Raw genomic sequence first — 25,093 nt, forward strand, 5'->3', positions numbered from 1 at the left:
CTATGAATATTAAAAAACTTCAATTAAATACCAAATTCTTATTCTGGCAGTGAAGATTTTCCATAATATAGTTCAAGCATATTTTCCAAATATATCTCCTAATCATCATTTCCTAAGTGAGTGAATGAACTCTTAGCCAAACTGTCAAGTCATTATCCCAAATTTTGATTATTTACTCATTTCAGTCCACAACAACTTGTATGTCATTCCCTCTCATCTCAGTTCTGTCAACTCGAGTCATTTGAATGCCACCAGTTTTAAAACTTAAGTCTAAACCTTAGCCTGAAATGACCTCTTATACTGATAGCAAAGCATTTTGATTTCAGAGAGTGAATATTTGCCTTTAAAAAAAATTGTCTTGGTGATTTTTTATTTAAGTAATGTTCAATGATACTTATTACTTTTTAAGAATTTTATAGCCTCCTACAGGAATACTACCAAGCTCATTCTGTGAGGCTACTATCACCCTGATACCAAAACCAAAGATATCACACACAAAAAAGATAATTATAGATCAATATCACTGATGAACATAGATACAAAATATCCTCAACAGAATGCTAACAAAAAGAATTCAGCAGCACATTTAAAGGATCATACACCATGATCAAGTAGGATTTATCCCAGAGATGCAAGAAATTTTCATTCTACACAAATCAATGTGATACATCATATTAACAAACTGAAGAATAAAAACCATATGATTGCCTAAATCAATGCAGAAAAAGCTTTTGACAAAAGTCAACATCTATTTATAATTTAAACTCTCCAGAAATTGCACATAGTGGGAACTTACCGCAACAAAACAGAAGCCATCTATCGTAATGCCATAGCAAACAGCATTCTCAATAGTGAAAAACTGAAAGCATTTCCTGTAAGATCAGGAACAAGGGAAGGATTTCAACTCTCACCTCTTTTATTCAACATAGTTTTGGAAGTCCTAGCCATGGCACTCATAGAATAGAAAGAATTAAAAGAATCCAAAGTAAAAATAGGTAAAACTGTCACTGTTTGTAAATAACAGAATGATACTATATGTAGAAAACTCTAAACCCTAAAGATGCTACCAGAAAACTACTAGAGCTCATCAATGAATTTAGCAATATTTCAGCACACAAAATTAATACACAGAAATCTCTTGCTTTTCTATACACTAACCACAAAAGATCAGAAAGAAATTAAGGAAATAATACAATTTGCCACTGCAACAAAAAGAATATCTAGTAATAAGCCTACTTAAGGAGTCAAAAAACGCAAACTCAGAAACTGTAAGATATTGATGAAAGAAATCAAGGACAACACAAACAGGTGGAGAGATATACCATGTTCTTGGATTGGAAGAATCAATATTGTGAAAATGACTCTACTACCCAAAGCAATCTACAGATTCAGTGCAGTCCCTATCAAATTACAAAGGGTATTTCTCACAGAATTACAGCAAAAAAAAAAAAAAAAAAAAAAGACCTCAAGTAGCCAAAACACTCTTAAGAAAGAAAAACAAAGCTGGAAGAATCAAGCTCCCTGACTTCAGAGTATAAGCTACTGTATCAGTTGCTCAGTTGTGTCTGACTCTGCAACTCCATGGACTGTAGCCTGCCAGGCTCCTCTGTGCTTGGGATTTTCCAGGCAAGAATACTGGAATGGGTTGCCATTTCCTGCAGAAGATCTTGTCGACTCAGGGATCGAAACTGTGCCTCGTATGTTTCTCGTTGTCAGTCAGATTCTTTACTGCTGTACCACCTGGGAAGTTCATAGACTGAACTACAAAACTACAGTAATCAAGACAGTATAGTACTGGCACAAACATAGAAATATAGATCGATGGGTCAGGACAAAAAAACCCAAAGAGAAATTCATGTGCCTATGGTCACCTAGGAGGAGACAAGAATATATAATGGAGAAAAGCCATTTTCTTTAATAAGTGGTCCTGGGAAAACTGAACAGCTGCATGTGAAAGACTGAAACTAAAACCCTCTGTAATACCATACACAAAAATAAACTCAAAATGGATTAAAAACTTAAATGTAACATTGGGCACTATAACACTCTTAGAGGAAACCATAGGCAGAATGTTCTTTGACATGAATCGTGGCAAGATCTTTTGTAACCTACCTGCTAGAATAATGAAAATAAAAACAAAAATAAATGAGACCTAATATAGCTTAAAAGCTTTTGTGCAGCAAAGGAAACCATAAATTAAATGAAAAGACAGCCCTCAGAAAGGGAGCAGATATTTGCAAATGAAGCAATTGACACAGGATTAATCCCCAAAATATACAAACAGCTTATGCAGCTCAATATAAAAACAAAAACAAATAACCCCCAAATTGGATGGAATACCTAAATAGACATTCTCCAAAAAGACAGACAGATGGACAACAAACACATGAAAAAATGTTCAACATTGCTAATTATTAGAGAAATTGCAAACCAGAACTACAATGATGTATCACCTAACACAGGTCAGAATGACCATCATCAAAAAATATACCAATAACAAATGCTGGAGAGCATGTGGATCAAAGGGAACTGTCTTACACTGTTGGTGGGAATGTAAATTGATACAGCCACTATGGAGAACAGTATGGAGGTTTCTTTAAAAAGCTAAAAATATAATTACCATATGCCCCAGCAATCCTCCTCCTGGGCAATTCCTAGAAAAAAACATAATTACAAAAGATACATGTACCCCAATGTTCATTACAGCACCATTTGCAATAGCAAGGACATGGAAGCAACCTAGATGTCCACTGACAGATGAATGGATTAAGAAGATGTGGTACCTGTATACAGTGGAATATTACTCAGCCATAAAAAGGAACACAGTTGTGCAATTTGCAGAGGTGTGGATGGACATAGAGACTGGTACAGATTGAAGTAAATCATAATGAAAAAACAAAGGTCATATAATATCACACATGTGGAATCTAGAAAAATGATACAGATGAACTTATTAACAAAGCAGACATAGAAACATAGAAATAGAGCACTGACATATGGATACCATGAAAAGAAAGAGGGGTGGGATAAATTGGCAGATTGAGTTGATCTATATATATATTATGTATAAAATAGATAACTAATGAGAACATATTATATGACACAAAGAACTTTACTTAGTGCTCTATGGTGACCTAAACGGGAAGGAAATCCCAAAAGAGAGGATGTGTGTATATGTATAACTGATTTACTTTGCTATACAGCAGGAACTAACACAATATTGTAAGGCAACTATATTCCAATAAAATTAATTTTAGCATCCTATAATTTTATTTTGATATAAGGGTTACACTTGAAGCTGTGAGATTGTTGACGAGTTACTAGACACTTTTATTGTCAATGATAGGCTGTGATAGTAAGGTTCTAGTAGTTTGACAGCTGTGGCAAATGGTGAGCCATAAGTGTAATTTAAAATGTTTTGTTTCATTATATTTTATTTGTTGTGATATAAATATATATATGTATATGTATATATACATATATATATTTCTCTCTTGTCATTATCTTTTGTGCTTAAAATGAATTTGGGGGTCATAAAACAATCAACATCCTTGTGGAAAAATCCTTCAGTGTTTAATTAGATTAAGTTCTTTCTGCATTTTTGTCCTCAAATATCCTGACAAGTTATCAGCAATTGACATTTTTCACCATGACACTATTTTTATATTATAAAGCTTCTAATTATGCAATAGGATATTTTACTCAGTGAGTCAGTCAATATATATTTGTTAATCAATCATGTCAAATGTTCCAGAGGTGACAAGTAAGATGAGGAAAGAATACTTAAAATGACTTTGAGATTTTTCTCTAGCAGTGATTTAGCTGTTAGTTTAATTGTAGGTGCTGAGTTAGAAGATCAGTGGGTTTAAGTTGGAACTAAGGAAGTTTGCTTAGGAATAGAAGATTAATTTTAAGTTAATAACTGTTTGGTATGAACAGTTTTATGTTTACCATTATTAGGTAAAATTATCCAAAACCGTAACTAAGTACAATGAAATAAGTCTATCTGTTTGCTGCTATACTAAAGCATCTTGTAAGTAAATACAAGGTGATACATAAGTATTATTTAATTTTTAGGAAAAATAAATATGAACTTACTAATTAAAATTTTAAACTGTAAATTTACATCTTTTCTTTTAGGTTTGTGTACAGTAGAGATGCAATTTATTTTTTTTAGTGGAAAAAATATTCCAAAAATTTTATTTTATTCCCTTCCACAATACTGATGGCTCAATTGATAAAGAATCTGCCTGCAATGCAGGAGACGTCCTGCACTGTAGGAGACCTGGATTCGATCCCTGGGTCAGGGAAATCCCCTGGAGAAGGAAAAGGCAACTCACTCCAATATTCTTGCCTTGGAAATCTCATGGACAGAGGAGCCTGGCAGGCTACAGTCTATGGAATTGCAAGAGTAGGAAATGACTCAGAGACTAAACCACAGGATATTGTCCAGTTTTGCATCTAATTTAGCAGTCTTATTCAAATATCCCTTTGCTAAAAGTTTTTTATTTCCTACAAGAGTTATTTTTATTGCCTTCCACAGTGCCTATATAATTTCCAGTCCTGTATGTGTAGTTTTAAAAAATGTAACAGCTTTTTTTGAGATATAACTCATTTTCCATACAATTTGCCAATATACCGTGCATAGTTCAGTGATAGCAAATATATTTGCAGAGTTACACTTATTATTGCAATCAAATTGAGTGTATTTTTATCATCCCAAAGTGAAATCGTATACCTATTAACAGCTGTTTTCCATTTCTTCTCAGAGCCCCAGTCATAGACAATTATCAATATGTCTTCAGTCTCTTTATTTTTGCCTATTCTAGATATTTTCTATAAACAGAAACACAGAATATGTAGTCTTTTGTGAGTAACTTCTTTCACTTAGCATAGTTTTTTTAAGGTTCAGGCATGTTGTAGGATTTGTCATTACTTCGTTGCTTTTTATTGCCAAATAACATAACATAGATTATATGTATATATGTTTTTTAGCCTTACATCAGTTGATGGATAATTGAGTTGTTTTTTTTTTGTTTTAACCTTAGAAATAATACTGCTATGAGCATTAGTGTACAAAGTTTTGCATAGATAAATTTTGTAAATGTTCTTGAGTGCACACCAAAGAGTAAAATCCCTGAATCTCATGGTAACTTCACTCTTAAAACTTTTGAAGAGCTGCCAAACTAATTTTCAAATCAGCTACATCATTTTCCAATCACATCAGTAGTATATGAGGGTTCCAATTTCTTCATATCTTTTCCAACAGCTTTTACTGTATGTCTTCTTGATTATAGACATCCAAGTATGTTAGAAGTGAGATGTCTTTGTCATTTTGACTCGCATTTCTCTGATAATATTGAGCATCATTTCTTATGCTTGTTGATCATTTGTATATTTTTGAGAGACTATTTATACTAATACTTTGTCACTTTAATTGGGTATTTATTTTTTATTCGTTTTTTAATTTGGTTTTTATTAGTGAGTTGTAGATATTCTTTATGTATTCAAGTTAGAGATTACTTAACTGGTTTCCTCCTGGATTGGTTTCCTCCTAGGTTGTCTTTTAACTTTTCTGATGGTATTCTTTTAATTTTGATGAAATCCAGCTTATCTTTTTTTGATGTTGCTTGTGCTTTGTTGTCTTATATAAAAACCATTGCATAACCTAATCATGAAGATTTACTCCTATGTTGTCTTCTACGTGTTTTATAGGTTTAGCTCTAAAATTTAGATCTATGATCTATTTTTCAGTTCAGTTCAGTTGCTAAGTCATGTCTGACTCTTTGTGACCCCATTGACTGCAGCACACCAGGCTTCGCTATCCGTAACCATTACCTGGAGTCTGCCCAAACTCATGTCCATTGAGTCAGTGATGCCATCCAACCATCTCATCCTCTGTCCATCTCCTTCTCCACCTGCATTCAATCTTTCTCAGCATCGGCGTGTTTTCCAATGAGTCAGTTCGCATCAGGTGGCCAAAGTATTGGAGTTTCAGCTTTAGCATTAGCCTTACAATGAATATTCAGGACTGATTTCCTTTAGGATTGACTTGTTTGATATATTTGATCTATTTTTAATTAACTTCTCTGTATGGTATGAGGTGGAGATTCAGCTTCATTCCTTTGCCTGTGAAATTTGGCTATTACTGCATCACTTGTTGAAGAGAATGTTCTTTACCTCCTGAATTCTTAGAACCCTTTTAAAAATCAATTGAACATAAATACAAAAGTCTTACTGGATTCTCAATTCATTCCATTGAGGTATATTTTTATCATTTTGCCATTACCACTTTATCTTGATTACCATAGCTGTGTGGTAAGTTGTGAAATAAAAAAAATGTAATTCTTCTAAATCTGTTATTTTGCAAGATTGTTTTGGCTATTCTGATTCCCTTGGATATTCATATGAATTTTAGGATCAGCATGTCCATTTTAGCAAAGTACAAGTCAGTGAGGATATTTAGAGGGATTGCATTGAGTGTATTGCTATCCTGACAAGACATTTTCCAATTTATTATCATGGATATAGTTTCCATTTTTAAGTCTTACTTAATTTTTTTCATCAGTGTTTAGTTTTCTACAGAATATATGTTTTACACATTTTTAGTTAATATAATTTTAAGTATTTTTGATGCTCTTGTAAATATAAACATTTTCTTGATTTTATTTTTGGTTTGTTCATTGCTAATAGATAGAAATACCAATTAATTTTTATGCATTTATATCTTTATGGTTGCTCTGTTTCTTGTGTGTGTGTTGAAAGTGTTAGTCATTGAGTTGTGTCCAACTCTTTTCAGCCCCATGGACTGTAACCTGTCAAACTCCTCTGTTCATGAAATTCTCCAGGCAAGAATACTGGAATGGGTTGCTATTCCTTTCTCCAGAGGATCTTCCTGACCCAGGGATCAAACCCAGGTCTTCCGCATTCTAGGCAGCCTTTTACCATCTGGGGCACCAAGGCAGCTTATTAGTATTCTCCAGAGAAGCTGAATATATCATAGATAGATAGATAGATAGATAGATAGATAGATAGATAGATAGATATGCATATAAAATCGTTGTATATATTATCAATGTCCCAGCTCAACCACAAGAGACAAGTTTATCCTTTCTCCACCATTTTTATGCTATTCAGGTCCTCAATGGATTGTATGTTACTTACCCACATTGGGGAGAGCAATCTACTTTACTGAATCCACCAATTCAAACTAATTTCATATAGAAACACCTTCATACCCATGCCTCAAAGTAATGCTCAACCTAAGCATCCCAAGGCACAGTCAAATTGATTCATAAAATTAAAGATAACAGTGCTAATAATTTTTAATGGAATTTATTAGGATTTTCTATGTGAAAGATTATTTTATCATTTGTTGTTGATTTGCTCAGTCATGTCTGACTCTTTGTGACCTTATGGACTATAGCATGCCAGGCTTTGCTGTCCTTCACCATCTCCCAGAGCTTGCTCAAACTCATGTCCATTGAGTCAGTGATGCCACCCAACCATGTTGTCCTCTGACGTCCTCTTGTTCTCCTGCCTTCAATCCTTCCCAGCATCAGGGTTTTTTCTAATGAGCTGGTTCTTCACTTTGCATTAGGTGGTGAAAATATTGGAGTTTCAGCTTCAGCATCAATCCTTCTAGTAAATATTTAGGATTGATTTCTGTTAGGATTGACTGGTTTGATCTCCTTGCAGTCCAAGTGACTCTCAAGAGTCTTCTCCAGCACCACAGTTCAAAAACATCAATTCTTTGGCACTCAGCCTTCTTTATAGTCCAACTCTCACATCCATACATGACTACTGGAAAAACTATAGCTTTAGCTAGATGGATCTTTGTTGGCAAAGTAATGTCTCTGCTTTTTAATATACTGCCTAGGTTGGTCATAGCTTTTCTTCCAAGGAGCAAGTGTGTTTTAATTTCATGGCTGCAGTCACCATCTGCAGTGATTTTGGAGCCCCCCAAAATAAAGTCTTTCACTGTTTCCATTGTTTCCCCATCTAGTTGCCATGAAGTGATGGGAACAGGTGCCATAATCTTTGTTTTTGAATGTTGAGTTTTAAGCCAGCTTTTTCTGTCTCCTTTCACTTTCATCAAGAGGCTCTAATTCCTCTTCACCTTCTGCCGTAAGGGTGATGTCATCTGTATATCTGAGGTTATTGATATCTCTTCCAGCAATCTTGATCCCCGCTTATGCTTCATCCAGTCTGGCATTTTGGATTTTGCATTCATTGTAAGTGGAAATAATTTTACTTCTTCCTTTGCAATCTGAATAGCACTTACTTCTCTTGCTTGTCAAATTATCTGATAAGATTTTCTGTACTGTGCTAGTTAGAAACTCATCCTTTGTTCCTGATCTTTGGGAGGAAGCATGCAATTTTCAGCATAAAATAAGATGTTAGCTGTTGAATTTACATAGAGGCCCTTTATCAGAGAGTAAGTTGATTTGTGTTTGTGGTTTGTTGTGAGTTTCTACCATGAGTTGTGTTGGAGTTTGTCAAATACTTTTCCGCATCTTTTGAGATGATTGTGTAAATTTTATTTTTTATTTTATTGATACAGTGTATTTGGCATAATAAATTAAACTTGCATTTCTGGGTTAAATTAGATATGTATACTTTGGAAGTATTTGTTAAGAATTGATATACATATTTGAATATTTTATAGAATTTATCATTTAAACCAAATCATCTTCAAATGCTCTTTTAATCAATTTTGCTATTTAATGAGTTTTTATTTATTAATAGATGATGTAATATCTTTGGTTTATTTTTTGTACATGCTCTTTCTATATGTTTAAGAGAGTCCAATGTTAATTTTTGAAAATTAAATTTTGTCAGTTAAATACTTTATTATTGGTCCTTATTAGTGATACTAACATACTGTCACAAAGATATTGGTAAATGTGACCAAATTTAGAGAAAGAAGCAGATCTTAATCTTTTGAATTAAGAGTAAAGGACATATCTCGTAATTTTAAAATGGACTGATGAAAAATCAAAACTAAAGAAACTATAAACAAAAATCATCGGATGAAGTATAAAGAAAAATCTAATGGGCTTGCTGTCTCCTTTCCTAATTATAATGAAAACAGCTTTGTGTTTCTTTTACATTGTGGTATGTGCTATAACTGAAAAATAATATCATAACAAAATTTTATAATCCATTGAGTAATGAATAGTAGGATTTCATATGAAAGTATACCGTAGTACTTAAGAGTATATAGCCACAATATGGCTTTGGATTCTGACTCTGCCACTTATATACTGTATGATCCCTTGGCAAATTATTTACCCTTTATACTTCACTTTCCTTATTTATAACTTGAATCTCATAACACATTTCTACTAGGTATTCAGAAAATGTGTATTGAAGAGGCATTTACATGTTAGATGTGACTGTTGGTTGCTAAGTAGACACTGAATAAGAGAAATATTGTTAATCCACCTTGGATGCTGTTAAAACCATGCATTTAGATCTACTTTTAAAGGTTTCATTCAGTTATGGAATGTCGGTTTGATTGTTTTTTAACTAATTATAGTATTATGATTGTATTTTTATTGTTTCATGTCTTTTTGCCTGAATTTTTATTTAAAATTTAATTAAAGGTTTTATATGCTAACATTACATTCTGTATCACCTGTGGGTCTGCTTCATTAATTTATTTTTTATCTGGTTATCAAAGATTTAATTCTAGTTTTTTCTCATGCCTAGAATTTTTTTCTTAAGTGCTAGATATATTAAATAAGATGATTGATGTTAAAAACTTAAATAAAGATCTGGTAAAGTGTCAGAAATGTAGCACAGAGTTAATAATTAGTAAAGATTATTGCTGTTCTTTATTATCCTCAATTTTTTATCTTGGAATTTGTATTTCTGATTGAAGTTAGTCGTGAAAGTAATGTATGTTTTCAAAGACTTTCAAATGTACTTTATGTAAAGGCTGAAAAAAATAAATGCATCTATTTCATATTGTTAAGTACATTCTTCCTTATCTTCTTTTAAAATGTATTTTAGAGTATTTTTATATGTGAAATGGACAAAGAATTTTATTACATTTCACCTATTATTAACATATAACATTGTGTAGCATGTTTGTTACAACTAATGAAACATTATTAATGTGTTATTGGTGGTGGTTTAGTCACTAAGTCATGTCTGACTCTTGCGATCCCATGGTCTGTAGCCTGCCAAGCTCCTCTGTCCATGGGATTTTCCAGGCAAGAATATTGGAGTGGGTTGACATTTCCTTCTCCAGGGAATCTTCCCAACCCAGGAATCGAACCTGGGCCTCCTGCATTGCAGGCAGATTCTTGACCGACTGAGCTATGAGGGAAGCCCAATATGTTATTATTATTAACTAAAGTTTATATTTTCTTCAGATTTCCTTTATTGTTGCTTCATGTCCTTTTTCTGATCCAGGATCCTCTCTGAAATAACAGATTACATTTAGATGTCACATCTCCTTGGGGATCTTTTGACTGTTACAGATCCTCAAAATTATCCTTATTTTTGACAAAATACTTAACAGCTTTGAGGCATACTAGTCAAATTCAATTTTAAATTTTCATGAAAGGAACACATATCTCTGAAATGTTCAACGTATTGTTCATCATTCAGTAAAAATGATGTATTTGTATAATTTATGAACTAGTAGGATTCCAAAAATTCTTAATGAAACGCAAAAGATTCTAAACTAGTCTATAATAGTCAAATGTGTGGAAGGGAGTGATAAGTGATGAACTTAACAGTCTAGTCTTGTATAATGAGTTTCATCTGCATATTTGGTTAATAGGTTGTTGAGGATGATACTCAACACAAGAGTGTCACAATACATAGTATCCATGGCCAAACCAGATAAATTGAATGGAAAGAGAGCTCTGGCCACCCTTCATATAGTTACATGGAGTATATCCTGAATTACCAGAGCATAATTTTTTTTTTCTTTAGTTTTAAGGTTTAGGTTTTAAGCCTGTTCAAGCAATCTACTTAACTAACTTTTGTTAAAACTGAAAAGAAATATTTGTAGCAGGATAGAATTAGATGGTCTACTTTAAATTCCAATTTACCAAATTTCATTATTCATTATTAATATATATGTATTGGATACGTGTATATTTTACTATGCTAACTAGATAGCTTCTGATGCTAAAGACTAGTATAACCTCTGCATCTTATACACTGCTTTAATAGAAAAAAGCTGTCATAATTTGAATGTTAAGAGGTACATTGTTACATAAAAACATTTTATTTTTGCAGAACTATTATGGAGCTGCTAGGATGATTTTTTCTGACAACCCACTTGGTCTGACCTGTGGAATGGTATGCCCCACCTCTGATCTTTGTGTAGGTGGATGTAATTTGTATGCCACCGAAGAGGGACCAATTAATATTGGTGGATTGCAGCAATATGCTACTGAGGTATGTGAGATGTACAATTGTTTTTTCTATCCCTGAAGCACGAAAATCTTAAAATAACTTTAATCCTTGAAGCTTTGTTGATATCCAACATTTTTAGTGTGATATACAGCTACAGTTTAAGTATTTTGTGCCATAAATGATGTTTTTATTCAACGACTTGGCTTCAAAAATGAAATTTCTAAAACCATATGTCAAATTAATTGTAATCCCAGAAGGTTATTAAAATACTTTCACTGAAAGTTATATAAATTGGAGTATCTGAAAATAGAATTTATTCATTAACTTTACGTTAGAGTGTGGCTAGGGGGTCCCATTATGGAAAAAAAAATAAAAACTATGTTACTTAACTGGTTCTTTTTCCTGAAACCATCTTTAATCTTCACAGCTTGAAAGAATACATTGGCATTCTTCTACAATATATTTTGAGTAATAGAGGTTATAGAATTATCAAAAACCCTCAAACTGAATAATATTTTTTAGCATTAGATTTTGTGAACCTATGGATTGAAAGCAGGTGTGTTTTTTGGAGGCAAATTTATAATGAAATAATATGAAAACATTTTGTTCCTATTTTTCTTATAAGTTTGGGCCATGTCTTTCTTTTTTAATCCTTTTTAAATGACTTTGAAGCTCTGGGACATCTTATTCCTTCTGGGGCCTCCTTTTCGGAGTCAACTACCAGATCAATTCCTATGTATCATTTAAATGATCAGCTTATATGGAGGTTACAGTAGAATTTTGTAATCCTTGGGGTCTGTTTGGCTCGAAGACCAAATTAAACAACCTGTCAACGCTAGATTTTTAATTAATGACTTCTCTGTCTGATGTTGTCAACTCAAACACAACATATTCTTTCTTTTTAGGATCCTTCTCATAATATCCCTCAAGCTTAAGTCTTACTTTGCTTTTAGTAATAAATCAGGTTTTTATTCCCTTCCTGCTTTCTGACAGGTTAATTCTAAGGAAGGGCTCCTGGGAGTGAGAAAATAGAAACAATTTGAGGTTGTGAGTTGTTGCAATAAATTCTTGGATTTAATTTCTTTTCCTACCAAATTCAAAATTGCGTTAGTTTACCTTACCAGTGCAAGGTATGATCTTTACAACCTGAGACAATCCCTAGTTGATGAAGAAGATTCACTTGAATTCTTCCACATTTTTCTTTGGGGACTCATTGTCTCTTCATTAAAACGGGGCAGGCTTGCAAGGATGTAGTAAGTAAAAGGTCACACAGTATCTATATAAACTAACACTGCATTTCAAAGCAAAATCAGTAAAATAATGTTAGTTGTCTGTGGTTTGGACTAGAGAGCGAGGGAGGAAGGAGAGGGGAGAAGGGGGAAAGAGAGAAAGGAAACAGTGAAGGGGGGTGGGAGAGTGGAGAGAAAGGGAAACACCATTCCTCCGAGAACTCTGTTTTAATGGGGTTGTACCTCTGCTTTCCAAAGCAAAGTCTATTTATTTCAGACATAGCATAGATTAGGATGGCATTAGATGCATTTTAAGAGTGTCATGGAATTTAGATAGGAATGTATTTTCTTATTACATTCTTATTACTGTGGCTTCAAATTTATCTATCAAGTTATAAATAAAAATCTCCCAGTGGAACTACAGGGGAAGACTTTTCATTGTTTTTGTTTTTTAAGTTGACCACTTAGGGCAATTTATTTTAGAGAGTTCTGTCAAAGGGTTGTTTACTTAAATATACCCAACTGTCAAAGTTGTTGTGAAGGTAAGCAGTAATGGATTCACAGGTATAGGAAACAAACTTGGGGTTACCAAAAGGGAGAGGGAATGGGGGTAACTAATTGGGGATATGGGATTAGCAGATACAAACTGCTATGTATAAAATAGAGCAGCAACAAGAATATATTATATAGCACAGGAAATTATTATTTCATAATAACCTAAAGTGAAGTATAATCTGCAAAAATACTGAATCATTATGCTGTATCCTGAAACTAGGGCTTCCTAGATGACTCAGTGGTAAAGAATCTGCCTGCCAATGCAGGAGACGGAAGAGATGCTAGTTTGATCCCTGGGTTAGGAAGATCCCCTGGAGTAGGAAATGGCAGCCCATTCCAGAATTCTTGTCTGGGAAATCCCATGAACAGAGAAGCCTGGAGGGCTACAGTCAGTGGGTTCCAAAAGAGTTGGACATGCCTGAGCATGTACACACACACATAACCTGAAACTAACACTAAATCAACTCAATGAAAATAATAAGCATAATGCTATGAATTAATTGACTGCCACTGTAAAGAGTATAACTTTAAAAAATAATTCTAAAATAAAAATATTAAATAATGTTATAAATAATAGCATGCAAATACCATTACTCTCTCAAACTATAGGAGTACTTAAGTAAAAACTCAACATGATGCAAATAATTTGATGTTTGTTTGATAAAATAATGATTGATTTTTGACTTTTAAAGAATTATAAATCTATTTTTCAACCAAATTAAGCAAAGATTAGGAGAGCAGACTAAAATAGTATGGTATTTTTCAAAAATGTTTTTCCTATAATTTATATGTGTATATATTCCTATAATATCTATGTGATATTTGAAATATCAACTCCATAGTCTACCTTTAAAATTTAAATCCAAAGATTATACTTTTCCATTTAAACGTGGGAGTATGATTTAGAACATGTAATAGAAATGTATGTAGTATGTAGTATGTAGTAGAAAAGGAATAAATCACATAAAGGATAGCATGAGGAGGATTAGGAGACCAGCTACTTTAACTACTTTTGTTTTGTCCTGTATTGTCAATCCTATGCTGTTCCCACATCTGCAGTGACTTTGCTTCATACACTTTTGCATACATATGAGACAGACAGGCTACAGAGTAATTCCAAATCTCTCTAGGGGGCAATTTTCTCTTAGTTCAATTAAGTATAACAATAGTGCTTCAAATAAATAATTTGGAAATAATAGCTTGCTGTGGATTTTCTTATCAATTTCATCAGGGTTTTAAAACTTCTCTACATAGATATAATACTTGAAATTTTTTTTATAAAATGTCTTTGATCATTTAGTTGACTTCTTAAGAAATCATATATTTATCACATTTAATTAACCAACTAGACTCTCATTGCCTCTCAAATTTAACTAATGAATTGCTGTAAAAGGATAAAGAAGAATGCATCTTTCTACTCATTTCCCAAAGTTTGAAAAATAACTATAAGTAGAGAATTAACTGCATGTCAAATCACTTCCTTTCCACTGATGTCAAAGAGTTTTAGAAACAATTTAGAAAAATTAAAATTCCAAGGTTCTAAAGTTTGACTTTAAATCTTAAAATGAATGAGGCTCAGAGGATTAGTACTTAAGGTTGCTGCCTCAATTATGAATTTTTAGGAATACATTAGATTATGAAATTGGTATCAGAAAACAATACTTGTTTTTCACAGTAAATATTCTGTGGGATTATATTAATACCCATTAAACATACTGTTTTACATGGCATATACTCCTTGCACTGTACTTTGAATTTACTTTTTATACTTTTGATTAAGAACAGAACTGAGTTATTCTTTAGATTTTTCTTTAACTGTATTTTTCAGGTCTTTTGTATCAGCTCTTATTTGAAATACCCTATTTTTGTCCCATCATCATATGCTATTTATACACTATCATTTGCTATTTGAATTTATTTCTATATTTTATTGAATAGGCATAATTCAAATCAAATTGACCAGTGCTTATAGTATAATAAAAAATACACTGTTATAGTTCAAATGATCGGGTATTATGAAGCTACATTAAGTAAACTAGTAAAATTATTTGAATGACATCAGCATGTTTTGTTAAATGCTGCAGTCAATAGTTTAAAGAATTGTGAGTGAAGAAGGAACATGATTGCTTGAGTTAGTGATTATTTTAATAGGACAAATATTCCTACAGTATCTTCAACTTGAACATGGAGTCACTAAAAGCTTTAAACTTTTGATTTCTACAGTTATATTGGCAGAGGATATAGAGACACATGTACTCTAATAAATAATAGAATATTATGTCTTTTTTCAAATAATGTATTTTTGTGATGGATCTTCCCATCTATCAAATAGATAAGTATAGAAGAAGAAAAAATTAGGAGTAGTCCTCATATTAACACCAACTATTGCAAAAAAGTGCATAAACTGAAATGTGAGATTAGGTATACTCTATGTCTTATGTCAGTTGCTTTATAAGTTAATCATGCAAAAGACTGGAAGAGTGAATGAGAACCCTGTTAACAATTAATGCAGTGCAGCAGAAGCAAACCGGCACCATCCCAAGAAAACTGGCTTCTATGAACACCAAGTGTATTATTACACTCCCAGTTGGTAAGGATTTAATTAATCTAACAAACACTGATTGAGCATTGATTAGAATTAAGCATTGTTGTAGGCTGCTTCTACATACTACATGTCCTGAAATTCCGTAGTGACTTGATAAGACTTATGCATTGACATTAGCATCTTTAGACTAATAATCCAATCTCCATTAATATTCTTTGACTGGTTCTGGAGGTGAGTAGACCTTAGTACAAAAAAACGGTATCAGATAGGGGAAAATGTAGTCATAATACTTATATTGCATAGTGCCTCAATGCTGTTTTGTAATATCTCATTTAAAAATATTGATAACCATCAAGACGTGTAAACTTGCTAATGTTCTCCCCATTTTGGGCTTAAGGAAATGAAGGATCAAAATGCTTCTAAACTGATAGTTAATTAGACAAACTCCTTTCACCCTGGACAATGTTAGGTACTGTACTTAGAACTTGACTGTTAACTCAGAATAACCCTCTAGATGAATGTTATCATCCTCATTTTATGTATGAGTAACAAGAGGCTCCGGAGAAGGCAATGGCACCCCACTCCAGTACTCTTGCCTGGAGAATCCCAGGGACGGGTGAGCAGGGTGGGCTGCCGTCTATGGTGTCACACACAGTCGGATACGACTGATGCGACTTAGCAGCAGCAGCAACAAGAGGCTCACACAAGTTTGCAGGTAATAAAGGGCAGATACAGAGTACAAAGCCTCAAATTCCTTTAATTTCACAAATCCTCACTTGCCCCACCTAATATTAGGTCATTGTTATAAAGTCAATGTAAACTTGAATTTTCTGGCTGCAAGCTCCCAGTGTTACACCTTGTTGTCTCAACCACAAATACCTCAGTTACTGTACCTCCTTGCTGTTGTTAGTCGCTAAGTCATGTCTGACTCTTTTGTGACACCACTGACTGTAGCCCTCCAGGATCCTCTGTCCATGGGATTTCCCAGGCAAGAATACTAGAGTGGGTTGACGTTTCTTCTCCAAGGGATCTTCCCAACCCAGCAGTTGAACCCAGGCTCTTCTATGTCGCAGAGGATTCTTTACTGCTGAGCCACCACAGAAGCCAAAATGAGGTCGCTACATCATTTTCTATTATACAAGAATCAACTATATTAAACTAGGTTGTGTAAGACGAATACATATGGCTTAGTCATTTTCTTTATTTGTGTATGTTACCAAAAAGCTTTTGGTTTTTCTTTTTCCCTTGTCATTGAAGGATTATTATACAGCCAGTATTCTGGTTTTGTGGGGCCTGAGATGATAAACTTTGAGTCCCTTCTTTGAAGCATTACACAAAATAGTACTATATACATCAATGCAGGGCCTTGGAAGAGGCCTATGCTTTTGAGAGTCCTGAAGTTTAAGCTTTTAAGTTCATTAAGACTTAAGTTTTATGTTCGTTAGGAAAACCTAAGCTTGATTTTGTGATAACTGGTCTGTAAGTAAATCTAAGAATGTGTCTATCACTTTTATGTCCCAGTTTGGCAAAGTGGTCAGTAAGATCTGCCAGTTCCTGTGCCTGTTAAGATACATTATCATGATAATGGAAAATAACAATTTTTGTGGATAATGATTCTTATGGCTAATATTTTTGCAGTTCATCTATAAATGGAATATAGATTAGTAATAGTTATTAGATTGATACCTCAGTCTTTCTTTATTGTCCCAAACTTATATCATCTTTGATAAAATTCCTCAATACTACTCTTAAGAGTGTTATCAATAGCTTATGAGTACTGTTCACATAAAAGAAAAAAAAATTTCTGAAAGAAATAAGATGTACACAAATATGCATTAAACATTAATAAAATCAATAGTTCGTATCAATAAAATCAAGAGCATGGCTCTTGGGGATGCAAATGCAAGTAAAATTTGTTTGGGCCTTATTTGTGTCTCCCCTTTCAGTCTTAATGAAGTGACTAATAGGGAGGAAAAATGTCTTGATAGCTTTAAATATTTGATATTGTTTTCCAAAAATCTTTGGAAATCTATTAAATATCCTCAGTGCTGGCACAGTGATGGATAATAAAACTGCATGACTGGACAGATTGCTAGATGATTTTTATCACAAAATTTTAGTTTGACTTAAAACTATACATTAGTATCTAGAATTTTAACACATAAAAAAATAAGTTTCAGTGATTTGGGGCAATAATATTGAAATTTACCAAAACTGCATGGTTCTTAAGGTTATTTGCTGTGAAAGTTTTTGAATTTATTCTTTATAAGTTCAAAAATGTATATACTCTTGGGGGCACCTTACTGTGTAGATGACTGGACTTTCACTGATTTGAATCTAGAACTTAAAATGTGTAGTTTTTCATAAATATACTTGATGGATAGTAGTATAAAGGAGTATACAGCAGTAGTAATGTATCAGCTTGAATACTTGTAAGAACCATGATGCTGTGAGTTAGAATTTAAATACCCATTTGCTCCAAATGGTAATGATAAATGACACAGAATAAGCACACAAGGAAAATGAATAGCTGAAGTATAAAAATGAGGATAAATACCTTTTTGGGCCAGAAATGGTATAGAAATGTTGTTATTGTTGGTTAGTCACTAAGTCGTGTCCAGCTCTTCTGCGACCCCGTGGACTGTAGGCCTCCAGGCTCCTACGTCCATGGGATTATCACAGGCAAAAATTGTGGAGTGGGTTGCCATTTCCTTTTCCAGGATATCTTCCTGACTCAGGGACAGACCTTGCATCTCCTGCTTTGGCAGGTGATTTCTCTACCACTTAGCCACTATAGAAACATTCAACAGTAGATAGAGGACTTGGGCCACTGTCCTCTAGTCTCTACATAAGCAAACCATCAGGGGCTGCTGGGGAGTTTGACTGCTATGGGGTAGTAGGTACCAAAAGCTTTATGCATGCTAGAGAACTGGATTCACCTACCCTTGGTAGGAAGTTTGGAAAAACAAACAAACAAAAAAAAAAACAGGGCTTGGGCTGGCATGAAGCTACAGAGAGCTGTGTCCCAGTCTTTGGGGCGTGTGCCTAGTGGCCCAGTAACTTGCTTCTATATTGTCTGTAAATATTACCTGAGACTGGGGCTCTGGGACTCCAATAAGAGACTTGGTTCTGCAGTGGTGGAGAGGAGAGGAGTGATACTGGGTGGAAGCTATTGTGTACTTGATGTAAGAACCAGGAGGGTTAGTGCAAAAACAGAAAATTTTCTCTCAGTGTTAAATCTAAAACCTAAAGTTTAAAACAACATTAGAAAAGCTAGTTCAACCAGTTAAAAAAAAAACTAGTTAACCAGGGATAATCAAAAGACCCAAACTACAGATGATTTTATCCTAATGAAACCAAATAATACCATATTCGGCCTTTTAAAATAAATAGAAAATAATATCCACATAAATAAGTTAAAATTATTAATAAAACAATGAATTTGATATGAAATAGTTGATTAGAAATATTCACTGAAATAAGAATACTAGTAAAACTTTAAATTTAGAACTGGATTAGAAATTGGTGTAGAGCAGTCTTAAAGCAGTCTTAAGGCAGTTGTGGTAGAGGATTTTCCAAGAGAAAGGATAGATATAAGTTCCTCATTTAGAACATGATTGTAATATTGTGAAATGGCAAGGTTCTTGAAAGAATCAACTTCTAGGGGAAAAAACAAAGATTTTTCTAAAATAAACAATCTGCCCTCAGACTTCTCATTAGTATCCATAGATGTTAGAAGCCAAGAATACAGCATTTTAAAGGACTAGGATAAAGAACTGTATTTCTCCCTTAACAATATAAACATGAATAAAGATATTGTAAACATTTAAAATCTAAGGTGGTTTGTCACTCACCTTATTATAAGAATTCTTAAAAAAGTTATTCTTCAGCATGATTGATACAAACTTGGAATGAAAGAGGGATGTAAGAAATGATGATGGCAAGGAAACCATAAAAATATAGTTATAAATAAAAGTAACTATTGACCATAGGTAAGAATGACAATTCATTTTGGGGTGTGAAAAATAAAGATAGAGATAAAAATTTTACATAAAATTGACAAGGGAGGTGTTTGAGGTGGGGGGTCAGGGGTCAGGTAGTCAGGGGTGCTAGGGGCCTTTTGTGTTGAGAGAAGAGAAATACTTGATAACTTGGAAATATGTTTTTTAAAACATTGAAATATCTGTGTTAAAAATTAAAAGGTAAACCAGAAAGATAAAGACCATTACAGTATACTAACACATATATATGGAACTTAGAAAGGTGGTAATGATGACCCTGTATGCAAGACAGAAAAAGAGACACAGATGTACAGAAGAGACTTTTGGACACTGTGGGAGAAGGCGAGGGTGGGATGTTTTGAGAGAACAGCATCGAAACAAGTATACTATCAAGGGTGAAACAGATCAGCAGCCCAGGTTGGGTGCATGAGACAAGTGCTCAGGGCTGGTGCACTGGGAAGACCCAGAGGGATCAGACAGGGAGGGAGGTGGGAGGGGGAATCGGGATGGGGAACACATGTAAATCCATGGCTGATTCATGTCAACGTATGGCAAAAACCACTACAATATTGTAAAGTAATTAGCCTCCAACTAATAAAAATAAATGGAAAAAAAAAGGAAAAAAAACCCAAAACAAACAAGAGGTTAAATTTATAAAATCATTGCAAGGAAATGGAATTTTCCAAAAGAATGTGTTAGAAAAAATAAAAAAGTGAAAGAATAAAAAAAATTAAAAGATAATCACATAAAATATAGAAATACAATTTGTAATTTGTAAGCAGTCATAGAAACAAAGATGACTGAGATGGTAGAAAACTTAATCCAGTGAGAGACAGAAAAGGGAAAATAAAATAAAAATCAATAGCATGAAGAGCAAATAAAAAGCATAGGAAACAGGAAACACAAGGCAGATAGAAGAAATTAATGCAAATATATTATTAACCACAAAACTTACTTTTATCAAGTTTGCCTATTAAAACATAAGAGGCTTTATTATAGATTAAAAATAAATACTTTAAACAACTATAAGATGTTTAGAAGAGAAAGACATTATTGTAGCAAACTTGAAAATAATGTGGTTGAAAAAAGAAATACTATGCAAATACTAACCATAAAAAGTTAATGTAGTGGTATTTATGTGTAACAAAAGTGGAGTTTTAGGGACATATATTAATAAAAATAAAGAGAAAAATAAGTAATGAAAAGAATAAACATTCTTAAAATTACATATACATTACAACATGGCCTTAAAATTTTTAAGAATTATTTGAATTAAATTTATTAGATTGATTTAATAAATGTATAAAAGTTTCTGTATCCAACTAATACAGAGTGAGTGTAACCTTTTCAGGCATCTGTGGAAAGAACATTTATCCAAATTGATCATGTACTTTCAGAAATATATATATATATGTGTGTGTGTGTATATATAGTTTTCAGTTAAATATGTACAGGCTATATTTTTTTCTACAACACAACTAAATTAGATAAAAAATATCAAAGACAGAAGGAGAAGGGGATGACAAGAAGATGAGATGGTTGGATGGCATCACCAACTCTGTACATGAGTTTGAACAAGCTCCGGGAATTGGTGATGGACAGGGAAGCCTGGCATGCTGCAGTCCATGGGTCGCAAAGAGTCTGATATGACTGAATGACTGAACTGAACTGAACTGAAGATATCAAAATATTATCAAAATGAAGGCAGTAACAACAGATTTAAAGTGCATTTGTAAATAATGCATGGGTTGAAGAGGTTGTCACAATAGAAATTATAAAATATTTAGACTGAATAACACAATTTCCATTGACAACCTATAAAATGTAACCAAAGTTATTTTTAAATGAAAATTTGTGATTTTACATGTCTATAACAAAAAAGATAAAGATTATATATAAATAAGCAGGTTTCATTTGAAGATGTTAGAGAGAGAGGATACAGGTAGGGGAGGGAGGTTTTAGTTGCGGTGGATTGGTAAATGATGAAAAAAATGGAAGAAAGATAATGTAAATAATACAAATGAAAGGAAAAATGAGGATGGCCTACAAAGAAAACCTGACTTTGAAAAGAGATTAGTAAATGATTATCTGGCATATCATATAGTAACCTGTACATTTCAGTTACAGCTGCCTTCTAATTACTCTTCTTTTATAATTTTATTGAACTTCTTATAAATAGTTAATCATACTTAAGTAGTTCATCATTTTTCTAGAAAAATCATGTTAGCAAGCAATTGGAGCTGGTAGAATGGGGGAAGATCTCTCTAGTCTACCATGTCTCCATCACTCTCTGTTGCCTCCCTGCTCTCCTTTCATCCCCAGCAAGCTATAAGATGGATTGCCTGGCCCCTGACAGCTGTATTTTCCAACCCCAGCATTGAAAATATGTTTGAGTGACTAACTAGATGCTTGCAGTGTCTGGGTGCTAAGGACACGGTGATGAACAAGATAGGAATGATACTAACCCTCAGGTAGCTTATTGCTTCCTGAGAAAGACAGACTATTCAGCAAATTATAATGAAGTGCTGAGGGGAGCAGTCAGTACTATGGGAGTCAGTTTTCCTAACCTATTAGGGAGGGTAAGCTGAGTTGAGAAAGTGAAATTTAAACTGAGTCCTGTACATCATGTCCAGTAAAGTGAGGAATAGGTGAGAATTCAAGGCACAGAGAACAGCATGAGCAAATTCCTGAAGGCACATAAGTGTTTGAACTGATTAGTTTGAACCAACATATGATTTTGGATCAGTAAAGTTGCTCATCACCAAAGTATACACACCTATGCTTTCAAATTGTTTTTTGTCAACTATTTATTTCAATTGTAGCCTTAAAGCACAAATAGAACACATAGCCTAATCATAATAAAAATATGAACCATAATGTAATAGCAGTAATTTAGGAATCAGTTCTGCTGTGCATAAAATGAACAATTGTACCTCTCTTTGAAGTGTTTGGGAGGCTGAAGATATAAAGGGTTAAGCACTCAGGAGAGTGCCTTATAGAGAGAAAGTGTTAACCCCTGGAGGTTATCATTGATTTACTCAATCTTCACAATAAATTGTTGAAATAATTATTACTCTCTGAATTTTAGAGCTGACATTTAGAGAGGTAAAATCTTCTCCACAATAATATGTGTCATTTTTTTTAAGATTTAGTTAAGATATTATTTTTCCTCCCTTCTGGGATAAGTTTTCTTTCTCACTGGTTCCAAGAGCACCATGTATAAAAATGAACCCTACACATTGGCAGATTGCATTGTAATAATTTTTCTGTGTTTAAGACATATGATTCTTCTGTTACCCAGGGAGCTACTCACTGAAAGGTCTATGTTTGTCTTACTCATATTTGTGTCTAGTGCATAGAGGGCACATAAAGATATTTACTAAATTAAGGTGGAAATTGAATAGAACAGAACATTCTGATTTCACATCATATAGTATTTTTACCATGCCAGATATGCATTACAACAATGACTCTTTTAATAATAAGATAATAATGAAGCAGCATTTTAAAAAAATCACTAAATGCATTGATAATTAACTAAAAATATGCCATTGTATGAAGTTTTCCTTATTTTTGATATGTTTGAAATACACTTCCTGCTTTTAGTGTCCCTTTTTTAATTGTTGTGGAGAAACTGTCAGGTAGCCCGAGAATATTTCTTTCCAAGGGATGAGTTCAGGGGATAGTATGTACTGAGTGTTTCTTTTGACTTCTTTCACAAAAGGAAGCACGTTATCAGGAAAATTACATAGAAGCGTCTCTTAGAAGCCATGTAATTTGAGGTAGCGTACTTTTGGATGCACAAATAACAATCTCTCTCCATTCAGGCATTCAAAAGGTAACCAGACTGGCATATTGCTAATTAAATAACTCAAAGAAATTGAAACCAGTGAAGTGAAAACTAGTGTATTATTTGTGTTAAGATTTCTCTTAGACCTACACTGATGAAATAATATACCTTTTGAAATGACCAGAAATTATGTTTTATTATATAATAAAATCAAGTTAAAATACTTGCAAAAATATAACACTCTTATGGGATGTGTAGGATACAGCTAACCTTTTACCATATATCCTTCCAACTGGTGGAGATATTCTGAAATTTCCAAAAATATTTTATTTGTCATGATTTCCCTATGGTTTACATTTGCTATTTCTTAGTTAATAAGAACAAGTAGAGCAATTGGGGAAGAATTATAGCTACCAAATATTTCTGTCTGTTTTCATTGTGTGTCATTTTAGAAAGTAAGAAAGATTAAAATGAGAAAAACTTACACTCAAGTTAGAGTTGGTACGTATCTTTGCATTTACCGTGTTATGTCCTTTTCCATTGAGAGGGTAATATATAACTATTAGAAATTTATAACTATTAGAAATTATAACTATTAGAAATTTCTGTCTCCTTAATGTAAAGAGGCTTGGGGGAAAAATCACCCCCAGGTGAAATATTGGCATCTCTCTGTCTCAGTCTTTAAAATCAGGATAATTTCTCCCTTGCCTCAAAATGTGAAAATTATAGGGGAAATAATAATAGAGTCAATATGGAGTGATGAAAGGAATGCCCTTTCCAGATGGGTGAAAATTTAAAAATCACAGGACGATTATGCAAGGAGATCTATTTTAAATACTCCTCAAGATTAGACAGTGAAAGTGAAGTCTCTCAGTCGTGTCCGACTCTTTGCGACCCCACGGACTGACTATAGCCTACCAGGCTCCTTCGTCCATGGGATTTTTCAGACAAGAATACTGGAGTGGGTTACCATTTCCTTCTCCAGGAGATCCTCCTGACCCAGGGTTTGAACCCGGGTCTCCCGCATTATGTAGGCAGACGCTTTACCGTCTTGAGCCACCAGGGAAGTTGCTCAAGAAGATTATTCCCTTACAAATAACAGAGAGGTAACCATCCCTTTGTGTCACTGAGAAAGAACTATGTGTGGTGCTCATTTACTGAAGCCTTTCACTGGAGTTCAGAGCACAGGAATTTTGAAATTAATCAGAATCTAGTTGGATGCCTACTGTGTTTTATAACTCCACCATGCCCTGACATTCACTACAGATGGGAGGAGAAACACTCAGATTAGCTTTGTACGTATTAACTCATTCAATCCTCATAGCAGCCTTAAGAGATGGATATTTCTGATACCAGTTTACAGTTTGAGGAGACTCATGCATGGAGATATTAAAGTCTTTATTCAAGGACTTTACCATGAGAATGATAAAGGTCAAGACTCAATCCCAAGAGTGTAATTTGAAAGCCAGACCTCTAAATATATTGCCCTCTGAGATGAAGTTTACAAAGCTCTATTTAAATACTCGCTTCATCAGAAAAAACTACTGCTATCAAACAAAGGGAAGGGGAGGCGTCAGATGCAATAATAAATGGA

General features: G+C 33.6%; 1 protein-coding gene across 1 annotated transcript in view; it reads left to right on the forward strand.

The window, feature by feature from the left end:
* DPYD (dihydropyrimidine dehydrogenase) overlaps positions 1-25,093 on the forward strand; it is an 892,784-nt gene that overhangs the window by 225,032 nt on the left and 642,659 nt on the right. The window contains exon 5 of the mRNA XM_065908208.1: positions 11,260-11,421. Coding sequence (XP_065764280.1) covers positions 11,260-11,421 — 162 coding nt within the window. The remainder of the gene's footprint in view (positions 1-11,259; positions 11,422-25,093) is intronic.

The sequence above is a fragment of the Muntiacus reevesi genome, chromosome 1, assembly GCF_963930625.1.
Source record: "Muntiacus reevesi chromosome 1, mMunRee1.1, whole genome shotgun sequence".
NCBI lineage: Eukaryota > Metazoa > Chordata > Mammalia > Artiodactyla > Cervidae > Muntiacus > Muntiacus reevesi.